Source organism: Sipha flava, unplaced genomic scaffold (assembly GCF_003268045.1).
Source record: "Sipha flava isolate LNK unplaced genomic scaffold, YSA_version1 276_pilon_pilon, whole genome shotgun sequence".
NCBI lineage: Eukaryota > Metazoa > Arthropoda > Insecta > Hemiptera > Aphididae > Sipha > Sipha flava.
Genome location: NW_020272941.1, coordinates 328,266 through 351,992, shown reverse-complemented (window position 1 = coordinate 351,992; position 23,727 = coordinate 328,266). Strand labels below are relative to the sequence as shown.

Sequence of the window (23,727 nt, the reverse complement as noted above, 5' to 3'; positions counted from 1 at the left end):
ATTATCAACAGAATATCTAAAGTACATAACATTTTTTTATGTTTGTCGAATGATAAAGAAAATTAAAAATTATTTGGTCATCGTCTATTTGAATATACATTTATTTATTTAAGCTAGTTTACAATTTATTTTGATAAACAACAGTGTAAACATAATCAATTTGTCGCTAGATATAAGAATTAATACGAAAATATTTTTTCTCCGTTCTTCATCACTGTCAATTTGTTATCGACGCATAAATAAAATTAAAATGTAACCTACTTAATTGTTAAGTGCATTAAATCGGAAAAATATATGCTCTTGTAATGATGCATTTAAAAACAATAAAAATCACAGTAAATAAAATATTTATTTAGAATAATATTATTAATCTCAACCTTACACAGTATATTTCTATGAAAAAAAATGATATTTCTAAATTTTTTATAACATTACAGCATTACAGAAGATATGTAAAATTCAAAATGTTCTATAGTTAAAAAAGTGAAAGTTATTATTAATAAAAATAATTATTTTTTTTTATTTTTTTTTTTTTTAGTATATGATATTTCCTTAAAGTCTAGTACATTATTAGAGCAAATGTATTGTATATTTATTATATATTACAACATTTTTTTTTTTTTTTAAATAATAAATGTTATTAATATAAATCGAAATTAAAATTAAATAAATTTGTACCGTAAAATTCTGTACTATATACTAAGATCGCGTATATGTGAACATACTATAAAACAATAAAAATCTCCAACCGTTTAATCTAGCCGGTAATTCGTGTTAGCCTAATAAACTATAATTTTATTTTATTCGTATCGTGGTTCACACTAAACAAGTTTGATAAATTATATTTATATATTTTAAAATAAGTTTATTTGTCTTTGGTTTTTAACAATGTAATGAGTGTGTTAATTAATCAGGATAATTACTCATAACTTTTTTCAGCCAGATCAAACCATGCGACAAAAACGAATGACAAGTATAGAATCGATGTAACAAATCAATTCTTATTAGAATTTTACGAGGAATATAATTTTGAATATTCAACTATACATCTAAATAGATATTTTAAGACAAAATTGATAGAATCCAAGTTTTTATGATAGAAGTAAAATTTCTAAAAAATTAGTTGATGATCGAAACAAAAAGAAAAACGCACATCATGGTAAAATCGATACATTTCTCGGAATCTTGAAAATCATCATAGGTTTTCGTCATTAAAAACGCTTGTACAATACAGTGTTCTCATGCATTTCAGAATCGCTTTGCATAACATGATCTTATAAGGAAATAATTGTTCCTTGGGCGAGTACGGGAAACAAATGGTTTTATTGAACGTGATACAAGGTAAAATAAAATATTACACTCGTTCCATATCGCAATTGTTTAAAGCGTTTACTAACATTTTATTAGTTGCGTTCCACGGTTCAGTGTTTATTTCAAACGTCCCGCGTTGACATAATAATCCATAAGAATATACGTAATCCATACTCCCACTGCGTTAAAAATTACTTGAAGTTTTTTTTTCGATCCGTCCCTAATTTCAACGAATTCTAATGTTAATGGACAACAATGACATTACCAAGGTACCAATAAACATTGCCTTCGGTACGGAAACCGTACGGTTAAAAGTTGTGACTTGTAATAAATAATAATATTGTAATCTCTACCCGTTCTTACGCTCTAACCACGTGCACGATCACTTCCCCTATTCCACCCGTCCATCGATTACCGATCTGAAATGAACACCGTGTTCGAATGTTTTCTGAACCAATTAATGCGCACACCGGTCGTCCGCCGTACACATACAGTTCTCTACGATAATGCTTATGATAATAATACGAGATAAAATCCTTACGAAAAAGAAAAAATTCTTATAATAATAATAATCATAACCCGAAAAACGCCATATCGACGACAAGACCGGTTAGTAAATCAGTTGCTGTAATCGAACACGCGATATTATGTGCGCACCGCATCGACCGCGACACGGACAACGTACGAGTACACGAAATGCATGCGGCGCGTAACCGTACACCACTTGCGCGTATCGAACCGACAGATCGAGATTAAAAATTTGATCAGTGTCTCGTGGTCATAATGTAAATAATATAATGACGATTCTGCTTCAATAATAATTATAATCATAATGATAATAATGACGAAAATGTCCTCGTGGACAACCGTGGCTTCAATAATACAGATATTTAGTCCACTAGGGTCACTAAAACTGGCGGACCTTTTTTTAAACGAACCACAATGAATCGCGTTTTTATTTAACATAGTTGCGTCCGACTAAACTCCAAATATTAATAGAAAGCTCGTTAACGCTAAAAAATGTTAATTTTACTATTTTTGTTTCGCGTTTGCACTTTGGTCAGTTAAAAAGGACCGAAAAATGCGTTTATTGAATAAACTTTATTTATCATAATTATTGAGTGTGCGAAAGTGTTGTGGATCACGGAAAGTTTGATAAGTTTCTAAACATAATCTCCGTTAAAAGATATGGGATGATTACCACTGTTGTACAGGCACAACATATGACAGTGGCTTAACAGATTTAGCTTTATGGAATAGTTCAGTAGAGCAATAAAATTCGACTAAAAAAGAGTTGGGGCTATACTTCCTTTACTTCCCTCCACTATGACCTTTTTTGAGGGACGCGCAATCTACCGACTCCGATAGTTAGAATATGTCATAACACGCCACCATACGCCCTTGGGAGAACCTGCATAAATACTGTAAGAGCACCTACACATAATCAGAAGTAAATAGGTAGTTATAATTTAGATAGACAGTGTTAGGCTGGCCATTTTCCTTTTCATTCAATTATTACTCGCCGTGGACATTGTTACAGCTACATCGCCACGAGTACATAATTCTTTACCCAGACTAAACCGATCTTTATTTCTATAGCATTAAGCTGTTTTAACTATTTGTTATTTTTCTTGTGTTAATAAAAGTTGTAACGTTCATAAATGATAAAAATACAAGTGTTCAACTATTTATTTAAATACCTATCTCTCTCACTACGTCTCAAGATAACAACGAACGTGCGACGTCGTTAAATAATAATCGTGGTACCGACTGTCGTGTCCTGCACAGCGATCATTACAAAATGTAGTAAGATCTTTTAAACATATAAAATAAACTATACAACATACATTACCTAATAAAAATAATAATCAAAAATAGGTAATATTGCTAAATTAATAAATAAATTCAAAGTTTGTAATTCTTATAGTTTTACCTAAGCATGTACGAGTAGTATGTCGTAGTAAATATCTACACAAACATATCAATCGATGAGGAGGGTCCCTCAAATATGCCACTACTTATATATAAGTGCGTATGTCGTCTGGGTATAGAGTTCCTATATTATATTATATAATATATATGACTATTAGTTGAACAAAATATGAAGAAATACCGACGTTTTACTCGAAAATGAAAAATACCATATCATGTGAGTATTGATATATATGTTTACAATGACTATAATATTATGTGTCAATAATAGTTATGAGTTCAAGTTGTGAGACCGCAAAACACGCACGTGGTTGCCTGCAGTGAATATATGATTTTTTTTTTTTTTATTCATATACCTTCAGCAGTAGGTTAGACGAGTAACATGATCTTACGTCGGGCTTTCCTTTTACGTGTACAAGGCGATTGCGACAAATCATAAATAATTGAAATATGTTTTTTTCCTTAATTTTTATAGGACCTAAATACGTACGTAATATGAACCAAAAAGAACAGGCATTGGTTTGCCTGTGAAAAGGAAAGAATAATTTACAAATGTTTCACTAAAATTGGAATACCGAAATTTCTTGAATTACCTTTTATATATATGTTATATAATTAAAAGAAAAATTACTGATAATGTTTTATATAAATCGATACATTGTTTTGAACATTATAGATAATCTTCTCGGATCTATATTCATAATTTGGAAACCCTGCGTACGAAAGTTTTTGGACAAACTCGGTACTACGGCCGACGACGTATTTTTGAAATCGTCATTTTCATTTTAAACCTAAAACTCAAAACGGTCAAACACAAATCGAATAACTTATTTAAGCTACAGTATAAATATTTGTCGAACTCTTGTTCATTTTCGTACCTCAAATATAGACTAAGATATAGTTTGGCTGATAGTCAGTTATTCTCGTCATAAGCGTGCGCAGACCTGTATTTTATTTAGAGGGCGCCTATAATACTTATTTATATTTATATATTTATCGACGCCACAAGGGCATAAGTACAGTACAGATATTAATAAAAAATGCATCGGAGTAAAAGTTAAGAAACAGTTACAAATAGTTTCAATATGAGTAAAAATAAAATTTAACTAATACAATTTTTTAGTTATAGATGGCAACGAATCATAAAAAATATCTATATTTGACAAATTATTAAGAGTGCGACTTGCACCTTCAAAAGGGGCTGCGTATCCATAGTTAGTGGTATGGAATTTTGTTTTCAAAATTTGAAGATTTCTTAAGTAAAAGGAAGAAACTGGGCCCTATTTCAACCAAACGTGTAGGTTCATTTTATAAATTGTAATGTATACATCTGTATATATAAGATGACTTGTCCTGAGTGATTCATCATCAGCTTGCCAAAACCGCTGAAGCTATGAGTATAAAATTTGTAAAAACAGTAGTTTTTTTTAGTAATTTAGATACCAACTAAGAATGGATTTCGAAATGCAACCCCCTAAAGGGGTTTAAAGGATTAAAAGAGATAAAAATGAAAAAACCCTTATGTGTATATATATATATATATAAAAGAACAGGTATATATTATATTCCAATTTTGTGAGAAGATTATTTAACATTTTTTCAATTTTTTTTCATAGAGTTATTCCAAATATCTTCTTGAGTGTTACCACGTTACCCGATTTTTCATTTTTTTTTGTTAGAAGAAAGGTTAGGGGGATTGTATTTAAAGGTTACGGTTTTTTAGCGTACCATTTAAATGATTTAACGGTTATTTTTTTCACTAGGCTGTATCAAATACTCCAATGAGTGATCTATTAATCACAATTTAATTTTATTCCTCATTTCAGTTATAATTGTGATGGATTACTTTTCTATCCATACAATTGTTGATAATGAATAATCGGTACATTTTCCTACAGAACTTTTAAATTCATAACCATTCTGATGAGTCTCCTCATAAAATATCACTGAGGACGAGAGTTCCTATCATGTTATAAGAATTTTGAATTCTCCTAGGTTATGTTATAGGTGTAAATTGTAATTGTTTAAATTTTGTAAAAATTGTAATTAAATAACAGTTTAAACTGAAATTTTGATTTGAATATTTGAACTCTTAGACTTAAACTACCCCATTTACAACATTTCGAAAGGGGGTGCTCGGAAACATCCGGTACCCCCCTTGTGCACGCCTATGACTCTCGTATAATTCAGAAAATATTTCGATTACCTAGTGATTTGTGAGATCAGAATATTATATACAAATTACTATTGAACACTTTGAACTAATCATCAATTTTGGTGAAAATAATACATTTTGCTATACATAAAATATGTAAGTCGTTATGAATAAATGTAGAGTTAAACCTCCCATTTTTCGATTAAATACTTTAGAATATCCATTACTAGTTTAAATGTTCGAATTTCAAATATAATTATGTACATCATTCACTTAACAAAATTTGACAAAATCGCCAAGATTTTTTTTAGTTTTTCCAATTGATATTGAAAAAAAAATTAAAAATTAAATTCAAATTAAACTATTTTATGCACCATTTTCTTTTCTAATTGCTAATTTGATGATGTACTACGCAAGAAGCTTTTAGTGCAGATTTACTAATCAAAAATTAGATCAGAAAATACACATGTATGAAGCAATCGTTATATTATTCATGAAACAATAAAATAAAAATAAATGAAATCGAAAAAACCGGTAACGGCCACTATTGTATACGCATGCAAGCGTATTTTACGAGTATCGTCTGGATGTGCTTATTATTATCGGAATGCGTCGAAAAACACAAGACGGGTTTTATATGAAGAAAAATCGGTTGTTTATTTATCTGCCAATTTTTTTCTGTCCTTAGTCTCCGGGAGGTCCAATTTCGGAACGATTATTTTCTACATTATGGAGTATATTCGATGACTACTACTGTTTTGTTGTACATGCGTATTTACAAAAACCAAAACGGACGAATGCGTGCAGTACATAATATTACATTAAAAGCCTTGTGTTACTGAGACGGTAGTCCGAGAGTCGAAAAATTGCTAATAAATTCGACCAGATGCGTTGCAGTGTGACATCTGCACGGTATAATAAACAATATTCTATAAATGAAGAACGACGACAGTGAGACCCGTATCGAATACATGTTGTATAAATATTTTAGGAAGAAAAAACTCTGATAGTGATTGATTTGTACTTTTTATTTTTATTTTTATTACTGCAGTTAGTATTTTACGAAACCGAATGAATAACATATTAAATGTTATAAATATTGTTAATAATATATTATGTTATATATGCTATATGTATTTTTCATGAATGCTATGGTAAAAATCTATAGAGCATTTTTTCACTTACGTCGAACCGAAAAAGTAACGATCACAAAATCGTATTTATATCCTTTTCTGCAAAAATTTCAACCGTTATCGATCATATCATATAATTATTAACCAACATACATTTATCATTTCGGCCAGAGAATACAATTGCTTATATATTTTTTATACTCGGATAAAAGAGCGATTTTACTAAGCGAGTGCTTCCCAATGCGTCATAGGTATATTAAATAACAATTTTAATTATTTCTAAAAATAATTGTTAGCTTCAGATACGATCAACTTTACGAAAACCTTTTTCGTTGTTTATGAGAAAAATTAAAATAACATCCGTCGCCTAGCTAATAATTTTCAACGTTATGGATATTTTACAATATCTTTAGTTCAATAATTTGTAGTCACCACTTCGGTCGACATATCGTTTACTGTACCATGTCGATAGTAATTACGATTTATCAATCATGGTTTCGGATCACTGAGTTGTTTAAAGACTCGCATTAGTTAATTACGTACGCGCACCTCGTCCGCATTTCCGACGATCGACTTGGCGCTATGCACGGATAAGATGCTACTCGAACACGATCTTAAAATAATATTATAACGCTGGTGCGGATGCGCACATTCTTTTAAAAAAAAAAATTGTGAAAAGAACGTTGTGCCCGTTTCGTAACACGATTTACGAACGGTCGTACCGATATATTTATATTCTAATAAACACGGTTTAATTGAGTCCGCCTTTAAACGATCGAAACGTACCGACAATGATTTATCGACGATAAATTACCCGGTGGTGTTTTTCGTCCGCGTTGCAACGAACGACGTGACCGATGCATAGGTGCGCGCGCGCACTAGGCCCGGAAGAGACGATCGCGTCCACCGCAGCAGCGACCCCCCAGGACATGGGCACGGGAGTCCGAGGACGTACGCGATTAAACAGTACCCTTAGGACATGAGTACAGGAGTCCGAGGACGCAAACAGTAGCCTAAAATCGTACGGCCGGGGGTGTGGGGAGGGCGAAAACCCGTACGAATTGAACGTATTAAACTTACCGTCGGCTGTTCTCGTGTGTGGTGTAATATGCTCTAATAATGGTTTTCGAATACCGACGAAAACGTATAAACCTAACGATAATATACGTGCAGGTACCGGACGCGCGTTATTATTATTAAGACCGTACGGCCACAGATGTTCGTGTTTTTCGTTTCGGACGAGTTTCCCTGCTCCCGGTACACATTGCAGCGGGTTATAACCTGTACACGCCGGTACGAGAAACGGAATACGTAATGTTATAATAACACACGCGCGCGGGCACCGGTAATTTACGTTTGCCGACCGTATTACCCCCGGGGGGGGGGGGAATTATTTATACATTGATCGTGTTACGTTGATACGTGCGCGCGCCTACGTCCACGTCAGGTTAGTATTTTAATACGCGTACCTCATCTGTCCAGTTCACGTTGTTATGGTTTTCCGTGAACGAGATAAACATTTGAAAACGTTTTCCGCAAACCTTTCCGACCCGTGTTGAGAACGTAGAGGCGTACGGTCCTATAAGTTCCCAATGCTCCGTGTCGCAACGCGGGACCGGACTCAAGTCGAAAACCGAGGAGCGACGAGCTAGGGCCGACGGTTTCTCGAAGTGAACCGAATGAATCGAATTCGTGGTTTACTCAGAATCTCTGTTATTTATGCGCATGACACTTTTATACCGAATGAAAATTATTTTTAGGTCATCGATATTGTTTTGTATAATATTAGATTAGTTTATTGTAGCGAGTAAATAGCGGTAACTGGTCAAAAGTTGTTGCTTCTAATATCAAGTAGATTTTTTTTTCAAACAAAATTTCCACTGACAACTCTTCTTTCGGATAACCTCTCTGGTTCAGCAGAACTTAATTTTTTATAAAAAATTGTCCCGTAAGATATATAAATTATCTCTTAATTTATACAATTATAACAAATTTTATAATTTATGTGCATACTGTTAGACTCTACAGAAAATAATATAGTGAAATATTTTCGTCCAAAAAAATCAAAACTCTATAGCTAAAAATCGTAAATCATTTTGGCGATATGTTAAGAGCAAACGTTCTACTCAATCACTTCCAAACTCTGCGTTTTACAATTATAACAATATTTCCAGTGGCGATGATATAAATAACTGCTTAGTTCAATATTTTTCCAATGTTTTAAATAACTCATCAACCGCACAAACAACTTCTGATACTTGTAATACAAGTTTTTCTTCTGTTGATTTAAATTCATGTACGCTGGTTCTCGTCTTAATGATATAAATTATAAAAATTGTCCTGGCCCTGACCAAATTTCTAATATATTTTTTATGTATTATAAATTTGTTTTTGTAGACTCCTTTATTAATGGTATTTAATCAATCTTTTGCTGCAGGTATCTTACTAGACAAATGTAAAATTTTCAATATCATCCCAGTGTTTAAAATTAAAGTTATTAATTAGGTAATAAACTACCGACATATTCATATAATATACACTATTCCAAAAATATTTAAACTACTGTTCATAAAAAAATGTCTCCACTATTTATATATAATCATAGATGAAAAACATGGTTTTATGTCCGATAAATCTACCACAACTAATCTCTTAATTTTGCAACAATACATTTTAAACGCGTTTAATTCAAACTTTCAAGAAGACGTAATTTTGCTATGACTTTTAACGAGATTGATCATACTCGTCTCAAAGTTGTACCAATCAGGTTTCCACCATAATTTTTTTTCCAGGCTAGTGCCCTTAATATCCGGTAGAGAACAGTATGTTAAGTTAAAAAACTATAACTCATATATGTACAATGTTACTTCTGATGTTCCTTAGGGATCCTATTTTACTCCATTTCTTCTTAATATGTATATTAATGATATCAGAGATAATAATTCAGTCATACTGCTTTTTGTTGATGATACTAAATTGTTTCATTTAATAAGCTCTCCATATGACACTAAACTGCTTCAACATGACCTTGATAGCACAAGTAATTGATGTTATACAAACAAGTTGTACTTAAACGTTTCAAAATGTGAAATTATTACTTTCTCTAGAAAACGTTGGTCTTTATTAAACAAATATTTTTTAAATGGTGTTGAATTAGATCGAGTCAATCATGTTAAAGATTAAGATATTTCCTGATTTCTTATTTTCATTCAATGATAATTATATCTGTATTCAAAATATAGTATCCTAATTGCTACGCTTTAAAAATCTGAGCTGTAATCATTTTTATAACCCATTAGTTCTTAAGTCACTCTATTGCGTCTTGGTCTGATCAGTTTAAGATTACAATTTAGAAATTTGGTCTCCTTATTCTTTTGGTTCAATTCAGTCTCCTAAAGCTTTCAACATCGTTTTTTTAAATTTCTAAGTTATTAATGTAATATGCAATATGTCTTACACATTATATAAATCTTTATTAATATGTTTAAAAATTGACACTTAACAAGTTAAAAAGACGAAACAGGATATATTTTTTATGTATCTGTTGTCAAAATGAACTTTTTTAATTCTTGGTCATACAACAAGAAAATCTAACATTTTTGTTGTTGTTGTGTCTTTCCAATGTATATTATATGGTTAAAACTCTCCTTTAATTCGAATCATGTAACTTGTAAATAATTTAAAAACTGATATTTTTGTTTGTAATTCTATTATTTCCTTTAATTTATATATTAATAATTTAACCACTTAAATCTATACTGTATACTTCTCGCCATGGGCGTCCCGGGGGGGGGCAAGACGGGACACTTAATAATAATGTTATTTCCACAGAAATTGGTAAAATTCAAAATGTACACGGAGATTGAAATTTATATTTAATGAAAAAGAATGATGTATAATAATATTTTTTAATTTTTTAATTGTAATAATAATACCTACCTAATTGTAATGTTTTAATTCATAATTTTAATAATGACGAAATATAATAATTTACTATAAATAAAATGTATAAAAAAATTTTCATTTATTTTTTAAATTAATTTTGCCCCCCCCCCTTAGAAAAATGTCTGGGGACGCCCATGCTTCTCACAAAATCTATACTGTATATTGAACTAACCCGCTTAATCATAATAAATAGATTAATTAATTAATTAATACGTTCTTGATCCGATTTCTGATGCAAAATTCAGCTACATTCAACGAACAGCACATTTAATTATCCAAAAGTGTATAATAAAACCGGTAAAAAGCTCATGCAGGCCTGTGCGCAAGGTGAGGTGTTGGGGGTTCTACCCCCTCAATTGAGAATCTTTTTACTTTTATTTTTACTAAAAATATACCTACTAGGTAACTAGAATTTTTTGATTTGACGCTTTTTTTATATTTCATTTTCGGGAATTTTCCATCTACTATTGATTATCGTTATAAATGCAGCCATTGATAGAACGCATTTTCACTGACAAGTCATCAGTTCAAGCTGTTCAGACATTTGTTAGCATTTATTGATTTTCGATCCTAATGTTTTTTATTACAGATATTCCAACGTGTATTTTTTAACTTTTTACCTAACTTAAAATATATCATTTTCAATCCCTTCGTTGGACGATTCCTATGCCTGGATCTAGACTCATAAATACATATTTAGCTTTTTTTCTAACAATATAAAATAAAAGAAACTTCTAAATTACTTATAATGTATAATACATTTTTATTTTAATCTTATCCCAGAAAACCGTTAATATTAATTTAATGTAATATACTTAAAAACGCTGATACTCACCTAACCAGTTTACAAATTTATTAATAGTTATACTGTAAATATATATGTAAATATTATGTTTATATTCTTTGCAGTCCGATTTCATAAAACTGATATACATTTCGCGGGAGAATTCCCTAATGGCGTGATCGGAAGACTCAAATAAATTATTTAGGAATTATAGTTCCTATAAAAAATGTTCGGTTTAATTAATTAAAGTACAGTTAAAAGAACAATTACATCGATAATTTAATTTTTAAAATTCTTAATCAATTATAAATTACATTGTTTGAATTTGGTTATATTATTGTATAGTATACGCTATGAACATAATGCAGCCACAAAAAAAAAAAAATAATAATAAACCATACACTTCAGCACACTAGGTATATTTCAAACAGTTGTATTTACACATCGAATCAATTCATAAAATTATTAAAATCAATTAAAATAATGTTTAAACCATATAGTAGGATAATTAACTTAAGATAAAGTATCTACTCAATAAAAATATTTCATAAATAAGAGACAGTAAATTTTCAAATTAAAAAAAAAAAAAAACGTTTGGAAATTAATATTTATATCATTAAAACAAATTTAATTTTCAAAACTTGTTTGTTTCACTCGTATTAGTTGATTTCTTATTAGAATATTTTTTTATATTTTTCTCAACAAATTATATTAATCAAAGTGATGGATGAAACCCTGGTTAATGCATATGAGTGATTTTATTGAGAGTGCATAAAAGTTAATGATTATTCAGATTTGAAGATAAAACCTTATAAATAAAAAAGCCATTTTAACGAAAAACAAGTGATAAATATTTTATGCATTTTAAATTCGCAATTTAAACAAGGTAGAACAGTCTAAAAATTAGTTAGTTATTAGGACACAAACGGTATCGTATACGATTATTGACGCTAATGTTTTTTTAGACAAAATTATGTTCCGGCTATTTCTATTATCAAACTAGTAAGGCCTAATACCGCACAAAATGCATAGTCCAATAACGCACAAAATAAATGTAGAGCATAATTCTGCACAAACATTTTTTTTCGTTTTTGGTAGTAATCGTTAGCACACTGCATTTTTTTGTAACACACACCGCCAAATAATATTACTCAATTTTTTATTAGTTTCAAAATTACGAAAGTTGTAGTTGATCAAACTCATTGGACCAAGTTTAAAAATACTGAATCTTAAAATTTTAACAATATCACACCAAAGTCCTAAGTTCCGAAGATAAAATTTAAATGACCTCGAACTTATACAGGTCTTCAAGACCAATCGTACAATAAGCATCCGGTTATAATATTAAGCTATCGGTAAGCAACTAGTAAGCAACTATAAAAGGTAGCAACTATAATCGTGGGAAATATGACAAAATGTTTGTCCCCAATATATATCCGAAACATGTGCGTGGCTATCAAATACTACATAATCTGCGTGCATTAATATGGGTTATTAATAGGCTTAGGAACTTCTAGCATTTACATAGTTTTTTTAATTATGGTTAAAAATAGCAGAGTGCAAAATAAATTCATTTCTCGGTGCCATGATACCAGATCTAAAATTTGAGTGTGCATATTTTTACATATTTGATAGATTTTGCAATAATGTACTTATTTTAAAATGATTATGCTTTATTTTGCATATTTTAACAATTATTTCAATTATAAGATTAAAAACTATAGATACATAATATGTATACCAGATATATAGTATAACTTAATAAATTTAATAAGTTAATAAGCTATTTGTACATATTTGAACCGATCGAAAAAAAATATATATATATGCTATCTATAAACTACCACTTATAATTTTTGTGAAGGTATAAACAATTCAATAAACCCGTATTGACCGTTTATAGGGGTCCGATAGGCGATATCCGATAATAGATATTATTTTAAACAATTTCGATTACTTTTTCAGTGTTCATTATATTATAAATTCTAATAAAATAAATGTTTAATTTGACCACATATTTATTATATTTAATTTTTTTTTAGGCATATTTTAGCGCATAAATGGTTATTTTTAGCTGCATATTTTATTTAGGTTTTTTTTTAGAGTTACAAGTCCCTAAGCCTAGTTATTAAGTATTTTAAAATCTTTGTGTGCTATCGTCTTATGAGGTTTTTGCGCATTCGCGAAGCAACCGTTGCGGCTACGCCCTGATTTTAATATTAGTCCATTATTTGTTACATTTTGAAGAGTAAAAATGAACTCATTATTATGTATAAATAATGATCTGCAAACAAGTGTAATTTTGTTAATGAGCTATACTGCTCAAAGACCGTATAATCATTAATTACTGACAGATAGTTGTTGTTGTTGTTTTTTTTTATGTTTAGTCCAAAAGGAGGAGGCAAATTATTTCACGCATTTACCCCGTTAAATCTATCTTATTATTTTTCAATTCGACGTAATTCGTATACCTTGGACGCGTAAACGGTATAAGTAGGCATATACTCGTAAGTTGTAGTTTAATTTTATTAAAACTCATTCATTAAAAGTTCTTGGATTAATATTTCGAAAACGTGATAGTCAACGATTATAATTATCCATCGAATTGAACGGAAAGGAAATTCTAATATTCAAAACGTTTTACGATGTACCTATACAGTCAACGAATTTCATCGTATATTATAGATCCGTAAGTCGCTTAATCATCTTTACCTCGAAATTCCTTTTATTATAACGCATCATCGAAGTGTTTTCAATTTTTTTTTATGTTCATTTTTTTCGTATTCCGACCGCATATTCTGTGTATATTCCGGTACACGTTTTTCTTCTCTCTGGGTCGTTTTATTCATGTCGGTTACCTGCACAACGATTATCCGTCGTCGCCACCCCTTACCACTTACATATGCGCCACAAGTACAGCGTACACAAGACTATGCGCCGAACGAACATAACTCTTTTTTTTCTTTTAATTTTTATCACGGGGATGATTTTTTTTCTTTTATGTCTATTTAATTTAATCGCTTTGATTTAGTTTGACGTGATTTTCACTGTTCAAATGTGTGAATGTCACTCGCGTACGGGTAAAATTAAATATTTTTGAAACGCACGACGAAAGAAGCTCCTCTGGATAAACGTCACGATAACGTCTAATTCAATGTTATTAGGTAGATATGACAATTGTTCCGAAGGGTTTTACGATGTGTGCGCGTGGTCAACGATTTTTTTAGTTATTCATCCGTACGTCGCTTGACCGTATCCACATCGAAACCCCATTTGGTACAGCGTCGTCGAAGTATTTTTCAATTTTTTTCATTTTTTTTTTCTCTCTCGTTGTTTTCCGACCGACCGCTACGCTATAATCGTATTTGGCCGGTGGCTTTTTTTCTCTCTCGTTTCGTCCGTTGGTCACCTGCACGCATTAACATACGCGTACGACGACTCTCCGTCATCACCGTCACCACCACCCCGTACCGTGGTATACGCCGCAAGTAGTGTACACAAAACCGTACGGTGCGTTGAGCGAATATAATTTTTTTTTCTTTTAATTTTTATTACGCGGATCGGTTTTTTTTTTTTTTTTACTATCGTACGGACGCACGACGTGTTTATCAAGCGACGTTCACACGCGCGTACCGAACCGGTTCTGTCCGGCGTCGCCCATGTTAAGGGCTCCCCGTCGGTAAGAAAAATACGAATAAAAAAAAAAAAAAAACATCGTATATATCTCTCGCATAATAAAAATGATAATAAAAAAAAATTTCGAGCGCCAGAACGTAAAAAAACCGGCCGCCCATTAGCCGGTGTACAGGTACATTACCCAGACTACTAGAGTTCGATCCGATCTGCAGTTCGTATTATTATTATTATTATTATTGAAAAATACTTGCATAGCACTTTTGAGTATACGCGCCCGAAGCGTAGCTGACAGCTAATTGGTTTGGACAATAAATACGTCTGTTCGTCTGCTTTAAGCGCGAGGAGAACTGGTAGAAAGCGTGAAATACTCGTCGTACAAGACTTTACCTCGACGACGTGAACGAATCGAACGCAACGCCAAAGCAATACTGTTTACCGTACATTTTAGGTACGTTGTATACTTACTCTTCTCATGGTTTTTTTTTTTTTTCATTAATCGTCTAACGGTTTCGTAGTATTAATTGCCAATAAAAATGTGTTACAAAAATATAAACATAGTCAATAAATGTATATGTTTTTAAATATTTTATCAAATACACATTCAATTATATAATCAAATCGTAACGAATACACGTGCATTCGAGACGGTCGTCTACTATATCGTAAAACTATCGTTATCACAAATGTTGCCGTTAATAAATCGTAACAGATTATGGAACGAATACTTCGTCATTCAAAGTTTTTTGTGAAACCTTTTAGTTGTTCGGGCAGTGAAGTCTGTCCGAATTCATCGAGTTTACCTCACGACCGACGATTATGTTGTGTTCGGTAGAAATTAAACATAATACCATTGCTGTAAGTGTTTTGATGGATTTATTGATTATAATTTTACGAAATAAAATGTTATTAATAATTGTAATCGATCACAGCACAATAGCATTGCTTTATCCAAGGAACAAATAAGCGACGTTAGTTTCATTTTCCTAACTTGCTAGTTTTGGTAAACTAGAACCTTCGATTACTGTAGGTTGCATATATTTGTAGAATACTACAATATACATTGATAAATATTAAAAACTGTTCTGTTTATCACCGAAGAAGAATGTAGATGAGAATCGGATAATAATCTCCGATACGTGTAAAATTCAGTCAATACACCGAATTTGATTTAAATATCAAGCTCAAAACATTTAACATAGCTATAAAAGTTATCTTATATTTTTACATATTTTTGAGAAATACATGAAACCTAACCATATTTGGGCTTGATAACATTATAAATTGCTATACAGCAGTTTAAATTTCATATTCTTATCAAAAATCAGCTTTCAAACAACGTATGATTTTTTATAGTTTATCAATAATTTGAATTATGATAATTCAAATGAATTAATCTATGATCTCTTAGGAAAGTTAAGTTTTTTTTTTAAATTGTGTTGATTAATTATCACAATTTCGGTGTACATCTAGAATAAAAACAATAACCACATAATATAATTCCTAATATTATTCACCTAGTTGTTCAAAATTACTAATGATACACGATTTAATGTTATTTCAACAACATTAAAAAACAATATAAAACTAATAACATAATCCTAACCTATACCGTTTTTAGTTTTACTTACATTTCTTTTTTTCGAATTTGTTGATTTTTCATTATTTATAATGATTGAATATATATATTGAATACCTACCGGTACTCAGTAATGTGCGTTTGATCGGTTCGTTTATTTACTTCCTTTTTGCAAATTAGGAAAACCGTAAACCATAAAATAAAAAAATTAAATTAAAATTAAAAATATAAATTTTTATATTTATAAATTTATACTTATATAGTACATTTTACACATGAAACAAATATTTCATTTTTTTTTTTATAAAAAATAAAAATAAAAACAATGTTTTTTTACGAATAATACTACAAACCTAATTCAAATATATTACGCGATGGATAAATTATAATATAATATTACAATACAAATAAATACACCGTTTGTCTAAATATATTTAAAAATAGTTATAAAATGATTATAATAATAAATGAATGAAAATAATAATAATATTAATAATAATAAAGTGACTAGAAATAATAATAAAATGTACAAACTCGTTCGGTTTTCGACGAAAATAATATATGTACAAAACTATATATCATATTGAATTGCTCTGCAATAAAAAAAATAAATATTTATTTATATACCGCGATATAAACACCTATCGAATAACAAGGTTAATGAGAGGGAGGAGGGAAAATGATTTGAAATTTACAAACTGATGAGATAATAGTAATAATGTATAATATTCATTCAGGTAGCTGTGTGCCTCTATCTTTGAACACTCGCATAAATATATATCTTATGTAGATTATGCTGGCGCATTAATTAACAAGAGTTGTATATAAAAAAAAAAAAAACCTCGATTCACATTAATTACGTCTGTTTTACGACATTGTTCTTCCGATAGCTCGTAAACATTTTTTTATTCGACCCGCTCGTTAAAACACAAAAATCGATATAGCTTAAGTGCTTTTTCATTTTATTCCGTTTCGTTCCTTTTTTTTTTTTTTATTCTTTCTTTTCGGCATAGTCAACGATCAGGTCTGCATGTCATCGAACACATAAAACACGTTATTTATAATATTGTCTCGCAGAAGAGCTGCTGGCGTTATTTTTGGTCGGCACCGAGCACATACGATTATTAGACAACTGTACACACCGTGCACAGGTACGTAGATGTTCCAACACGAAAAATGTCTAAATAGGTACTTTATTTTATTATTTGTTTATATTTATCTTTTATTTTTTCGTTTTTAATTAAAACCCGGTAGTGGCCCACACACCGCCCGTTCTGCACTGCTATTTCCTTCATATGCCTTTGCCCTCCATGGATCCCATCGATGAGCATCGGCTGTCCTCCGAGTCGACCGTTGAATTGCCGCCATAAGATGCGTCGTCCGCAGGTGATGGTGACCCACCGCCGTCGGTCTTCATGATAACGATCGACGGTGGTGGGGCGCACTCGGGACACGTGCCTCGACCCTTGTCCGATTCCGGTGCCATGTACACCTTACCGCACTTGTTACATTCTTCTTGAGTTTCACCTGTTGACAGAAAGAAAAAAAAAATACTGTATAAAAAATTGTTTTATAATGAGCCCCGAGCTGCAGCGTTGTTGTTCAACAGCGTATTCAGATCTCCGTAATCGTTTCAACATATTACCGGGAAATTGTTATTTAATTCAGTTTTAATCGTTTAAGTCTTGACAAAAATGTCGAGCATCACCAAATAACGAACAGACTCTATTTTCGCGACCCACTATATAATCACTGTGTAGCGGGTAAGACGTACAAAAGTGTATAAGTGGATTTTTTTTTTCGTAGGTCACCATAATCATCCACCGTATTCGCCTTTAATGTATATACCCATCCACTTAAATAGTTACCTATCGAAGAAGAGTAATTCGGTGGGCGTCAAAATGCTCGAGGAACGACTAAATGTGCGGGACGGACAACAATATACGTCTATTAATTTGGGTAGTACTATTATTACTATTATTTCTCGTCTTTACAGGCGCCACGGATAATCCGAGGACAATTTTCGCGGCAAACACACACACGAGACTGGTCCACGAAAAAGGTACACACAGGTAAACAGGTACGTGGATTTTGCCAATAACGGTATAAGGGATTAGACACCCAGTGTATATTTAGACTGATTCCCGGCAATAATGTGAGTTGTTTCAATGGTGAGAAGGGGATGAATAGTCTTTCACAACAGGTTTTTAGCCGCTTATAAACACACAGTACACGCGAAAACGACGCCCACCCGTATAAAGTATAATAATAATAATAATAATAATAATAATACGTCGTTAGTGTGATCGCGTTTGGTAGCAGCGATGGGAAAACGTGGAAAAATTCCATTTTGAAAAAAAAAAAAATGATGTAATGAATTTGGGCTCTGCCTCGGTGAAGTAAAATCATGTATCTTAAAATATCTGCACGCAAAAATAAAATAAAAATATAATTTCATTTTCTTTCACTATATTTCGTTCTTATACGTTTCAGATCAGTTACGAGTTTGAAGACGTTAAAGATTACTATTAAACTACTACAATTGATGGCGAAACCCACGGAAGAAAGGATTCGGTGATTATAACCCTCTCTTTCCAGAATTCATTTTTTAGTTAAAATTAATTTTTATTTAGTATTTTAAAAGTAACATTAGGCCTATATCAACACTTAACAATCTAGGACAATATAATAATATATTTTAATGTATCGAAAATGTTCTGTTGAGATATACCTATTATATTTAAATACATAAAAATTACTTAGTGTGTATTAGGTCAGTGACTTGAGGTGTAGTATGCTACGTACAGCGTATAAAATATGTACCAACGGAATTTTAGTATAAACACAATATGTACATTGTGAACACCTAAGTGTATTATTTTTCTCCCATTCTCAAATAACTATGTAATATATTATATAATTACGCTTTATTCTCGCTTGAATTTCATATAGTATATAGATATCTAGTGCAGGGGTCCACAACAAATTCGTGGGTAAGAGCCATTTTTTTAAAAAATAAGTTACAAAACCGTTATGTCCAAAGAGGTTTGTATAACCCTTTTTTCCTAGTCATACATATATGACTTTTATGTATAAAGAAGAGTTTTTGAGTCGTATCGCAGATTACAACCTGAAGAACCGCATGTAGATCCGAAGCCATAGGTTGCAAACCATCGATCCGGTGTCTAATCGTAATTTACTACTGATTGCCCATCATTTTATCTAATTTACGTTACGCCAAAATCGCATGGATCAAAAATCAATATCAATAAACAAGAAACGTTCTATAACTTTATGCATTGGTTGATTATCAACTACTCACAAATGTCTGCGCATGGTACTCTTTCATACGATCGTTTTTTTACACTCGGTGGCAATCGAATAGGCCATCGAATAAAGTTTAATATTACGTGTAGCGCATAATATATTAAATTGAATACGGGTACAAATAATAATTATTACTGAGGTGTAAAACATGCAATCACACGCGAAAATATCGAATTCGCTTAGATGAATATAATATCGTTTTCGGTGGTCATCTGAATAATATTCTGATGCACAAACGTGCGCATAAAGTACTATGGATGTAAAAAGCTGCAGATATATATATATAGTGCTCGTGCGCATACACATACCTGTATACATATCCAAAACACACACACACACATGCATGTAGATGTATACATAATCACACCGAACTTATTATTATACATACTCGGATAAGCCAGGTAATCGTACAGCCCATACAAAAAAAAAAAAAAAAAAATAAATAATAAATAACACACATTTGACTATTCATTATTATATAGTTCTAAGACGATATGTATCTATATAGGATTGCCCTTTAATACATACATATATATATTGTGCGAGTACTTCTGCGTACGTAATACGTAAGGACCATGGAAATTACATGTTATGCGCGACGTTACACCACAACACCGACCACTATATATTTAATAACTATACCCGACTCTAATGAATCGGTTCCCTTCAAGATTCGCCATCAGATTTATTACAGGTAATAGGTACTCATAGGTTACACGCGGACGCGTAAAAAAAAAAAGAAAAAAATAACAATCGTAACGATACAACGAACGTCTGTCTTGCAGTCGTAAAACGATGTTATTATGAATGATAATTTCTCAATGATTTTATAGATACCTGGTGTAGGATACACTAATTACGTACACGTAAACGGGTTAATTAAGTACAAAAACGGTTCACTTACTCTCGTGGGTCTTCATGTGCGCTCTTAGGTTGCATGCTAGGGCAAATTTCTTTTGGCATAGTTCGCAAGCGTGCGGTTTGTCCCCTGCGAAAAGAAGATAAAAAAAAATTATAGTCGTATGTTATATCCTCTGTACAACTACATTGCCAAAGTTTTTTTTTTCGGTGTGTCAAATTAGTTTATTCTACTTTGTGCACCCATACTATCATGATGTGCAAGTATCATCTCCGCTAAAGGATATGTGCCGCGTAATCCGATTGTTTCGAGATCGTTTTAATTAGATATCGCATTGTTCAATTCAAACGTCACCGCGCTGTCGCTATAATAAGGCAAAGAAATTTCTACAAGCTCTCCCCCTTCAACAAAATACACTACTGCTACTGAACACTTCCATACGCCAGCGTAATCTTCGTGAATGGCATTATAGTCTCTGCCGCTACTACGCGTGCGCGCGCGCGCGCGTGTGTGTGTGTGTGTGTGTGTGTGTGTGTGTGTGTGTGTGTGTGTGTGTGTGTGTGTGTGTGTGTGTGTGTGTAATAAACGTATATAATAATAAGTACAACGTACAATTGTATCATACGACCGTCCAACAATCACTCTTTATGCGCGCGTATCAATTTAATGCAATTTTCAAATAAACGTTCAACAAAAATGCATTATATCAGCACGACTAGTGAAGATTTTCGAATAGTTTTATCGTTTCTACGGTAAATTATACTTGCGATCTATTTGCATACAGTCAAAGCCTTATATACATCAGTGCGTGCGATTACCAAACGTTATCAGCAGACTTCTGGTCGGCATTGTCCGATCAGTTTATTCTTACACTCATAGATACGAAACAAGAGTAATACTCCAATAGAAGTTTTCCCACGCGGTAATTTTCGTTCGTATTTAGTCATTGACAAGTTTACTTATCTTAGACAACCCTCCCCATTTCATATTATGAGAATCTGTATATATATATATATATATATAGATACGAGTTAAATAAAATACTTAATAGTGGTATTATTCATAAGACTCTAATCATATCGTATTAAACAAAAATAAATTAAATCGACTAGATTTGATTCGGGTTTTATTTGATTTCCACTCATCACATGCGCATTACGATTCCATATTACACGCTTGGTATAATTTGTTAAAATGTTTTCTCATCTTTTCATCTACTATATGCACGTTTGATCGGATATTCAAAAACACAATAGGCAACGAGAAATAATAATTTTCTCATATCGACAAGAAGCGGAAAATAGCGTTTAATTTGTACATGACTACTATATAATGTACAAATCAATAAAAATGCATTCACACAAACTACATATAATAGGTCTGTGTGTGCAAGTGCGTTTTTATATACGAGTCCGGATTACAAGAGACGGAACAAAAATTTACAAACGTACAAGAACAGGTCAAATTGCAAATGCAACTAAATTACAATAATTATTATTCCGAGGAAAAAAACTGGTTTAACCTCCCACCCTTAGAATTTGTTAACTGTAATCAGCCCCTCATATATTATATACGATTATGGGAGCGGAAACACCGAATGCTTTCGATCTACTTATTATAATTTGTAGTAGTGTCCTACGCGATCCCAATAGCCGCGTGATATGTGGTCGAAGATATAAAATGGTAGAATAATAAAACTTAATCTTTTACCTGATTTTATAAGATTTTCCATTCAACGTTTAATGGTGAATATAAAAAACACACCACCTATAATTTTATCATAAAATAGTAGCTGAACTGATATTAGATTTTCTTACTCGAGTGATTTTAAACATATTTAAAATAAATAAATATATTTTTTCTTAGTGTAAAACTAATGCGAACGTGAAAATGTGCAGTGTTCGTACATTTGCAAAGAAATATTTACTAATTACTACTAAGTCGAACACCAAAAATACTTGATGTCCTAAATATACTACAATATCAGAAGAATATAAATAATTATAATATACATATTACCACAATATAATCATTTACTCTTTCCGCGTGAACGACTTCTGATAGTTACCCAGTACCTATACAGCCAGGGAAGTATTCAATGAACGACGACACTATAGGTTAAAATAAATTTTATCTCACGAAGATTTATTGATCAAGATGTCATTTGTATAAAAAAAAAAAAAATAAAGTATAGTTATGAAGTTTATGGAATCAAGAAATGGGACCATCAACATTTTTAGAAAAATAAACTCTATAAAATAAGATAATCTTTAGATTTTACAAACAACTATCGTTTTAATTTTTCACTAAAGCATTCACATTTATTTAAAATAATTATTAAATATAGTTTTTAGTAAAGCGAATTATTATAATAATAGATTTGATTATCATTGCTAAATTTTCCGTTCAATAAACTTTTACGGGACAAAGTGTATTATAAAAAATAAACTATAAAATAATACAGTAATTTTGTTCCATAGACCGCACGTACGAGTATACTAAAACCAATACATATTTATATATTATTGTCTATATTTTATCTCTTACATCCCTTTGTGAAAAAAAATAAACGCAGAACAAACGATTTGTAAACAATAGAGAAAAACACTGAAAATTGTTATTGTAACACATTATTGGTTAAGTGATGAAAATGTCATATTTCGCCTGCAATACAGGGGCAACAAAGAAATAGCTTAATCTTTCGAGAAAAATAACGTTGATGATACGGTGGAACATTTGTTTTAATAAAAAAAAACAATAAACGGATAGTATTATGAACTTGATGCGCAGAACTTTGTCCTATGAACGCATCAAATTATGTTGTAAAACTTTCAATCGAACACTGTTTCTAACCACGCGTAAATCAACATCAGCCAATAATAATCTATCGACGACGACGACGTTATTATACGCACGGCGTATGCTCGCAGATGCGTGTGCGTATATTTATGCACGCGGGTCGCGCAGGGTAGAAGAGATATAAGTAGCAGATAAATATGGTGCACGACCGTGTTTATGTTAATGAACCGCCTGCAATTACAAGTTAATTTACTCACGTGGCTTCAGTGC

General features: G+C 31.6%; 1 protein-coding gene across 2 annotated transcripts in view; it reads right to left on the bottom strand.

The window, feature by feature from the left end:
- Nucleotides 1-17,432: 17,432 nt before the first annotated feature.
- Nucleotides 17,433-23,727, bottom strand: part of LOC112685431 (zinc finger protein 235-like) — a 76,270-nt gene continuing 69,975 nt past the window's right edge. The window contains exons 7-8 of one of the 2 annotated variants that reach the window (XM_025557308.1): nt 20,704-20,787; nt 17,433-17,999 (exon numbers count right to left, since the gene is read on the bottom strand). In XM_025557308.1, the coding sequence (XP_025413093.1) occupies nt 17,764-17,999; nt 20,704-20,787 (320 nt within the window). In that variant the 3' untranslated portion in view covers nt 17,433-17,763. The remainder of the gene's footprint in view (nt 18,000-20,703; nt 20,788-23,727) is intronic. The other variant, XM_025557309.1, reaches the window with a different exon arrangement.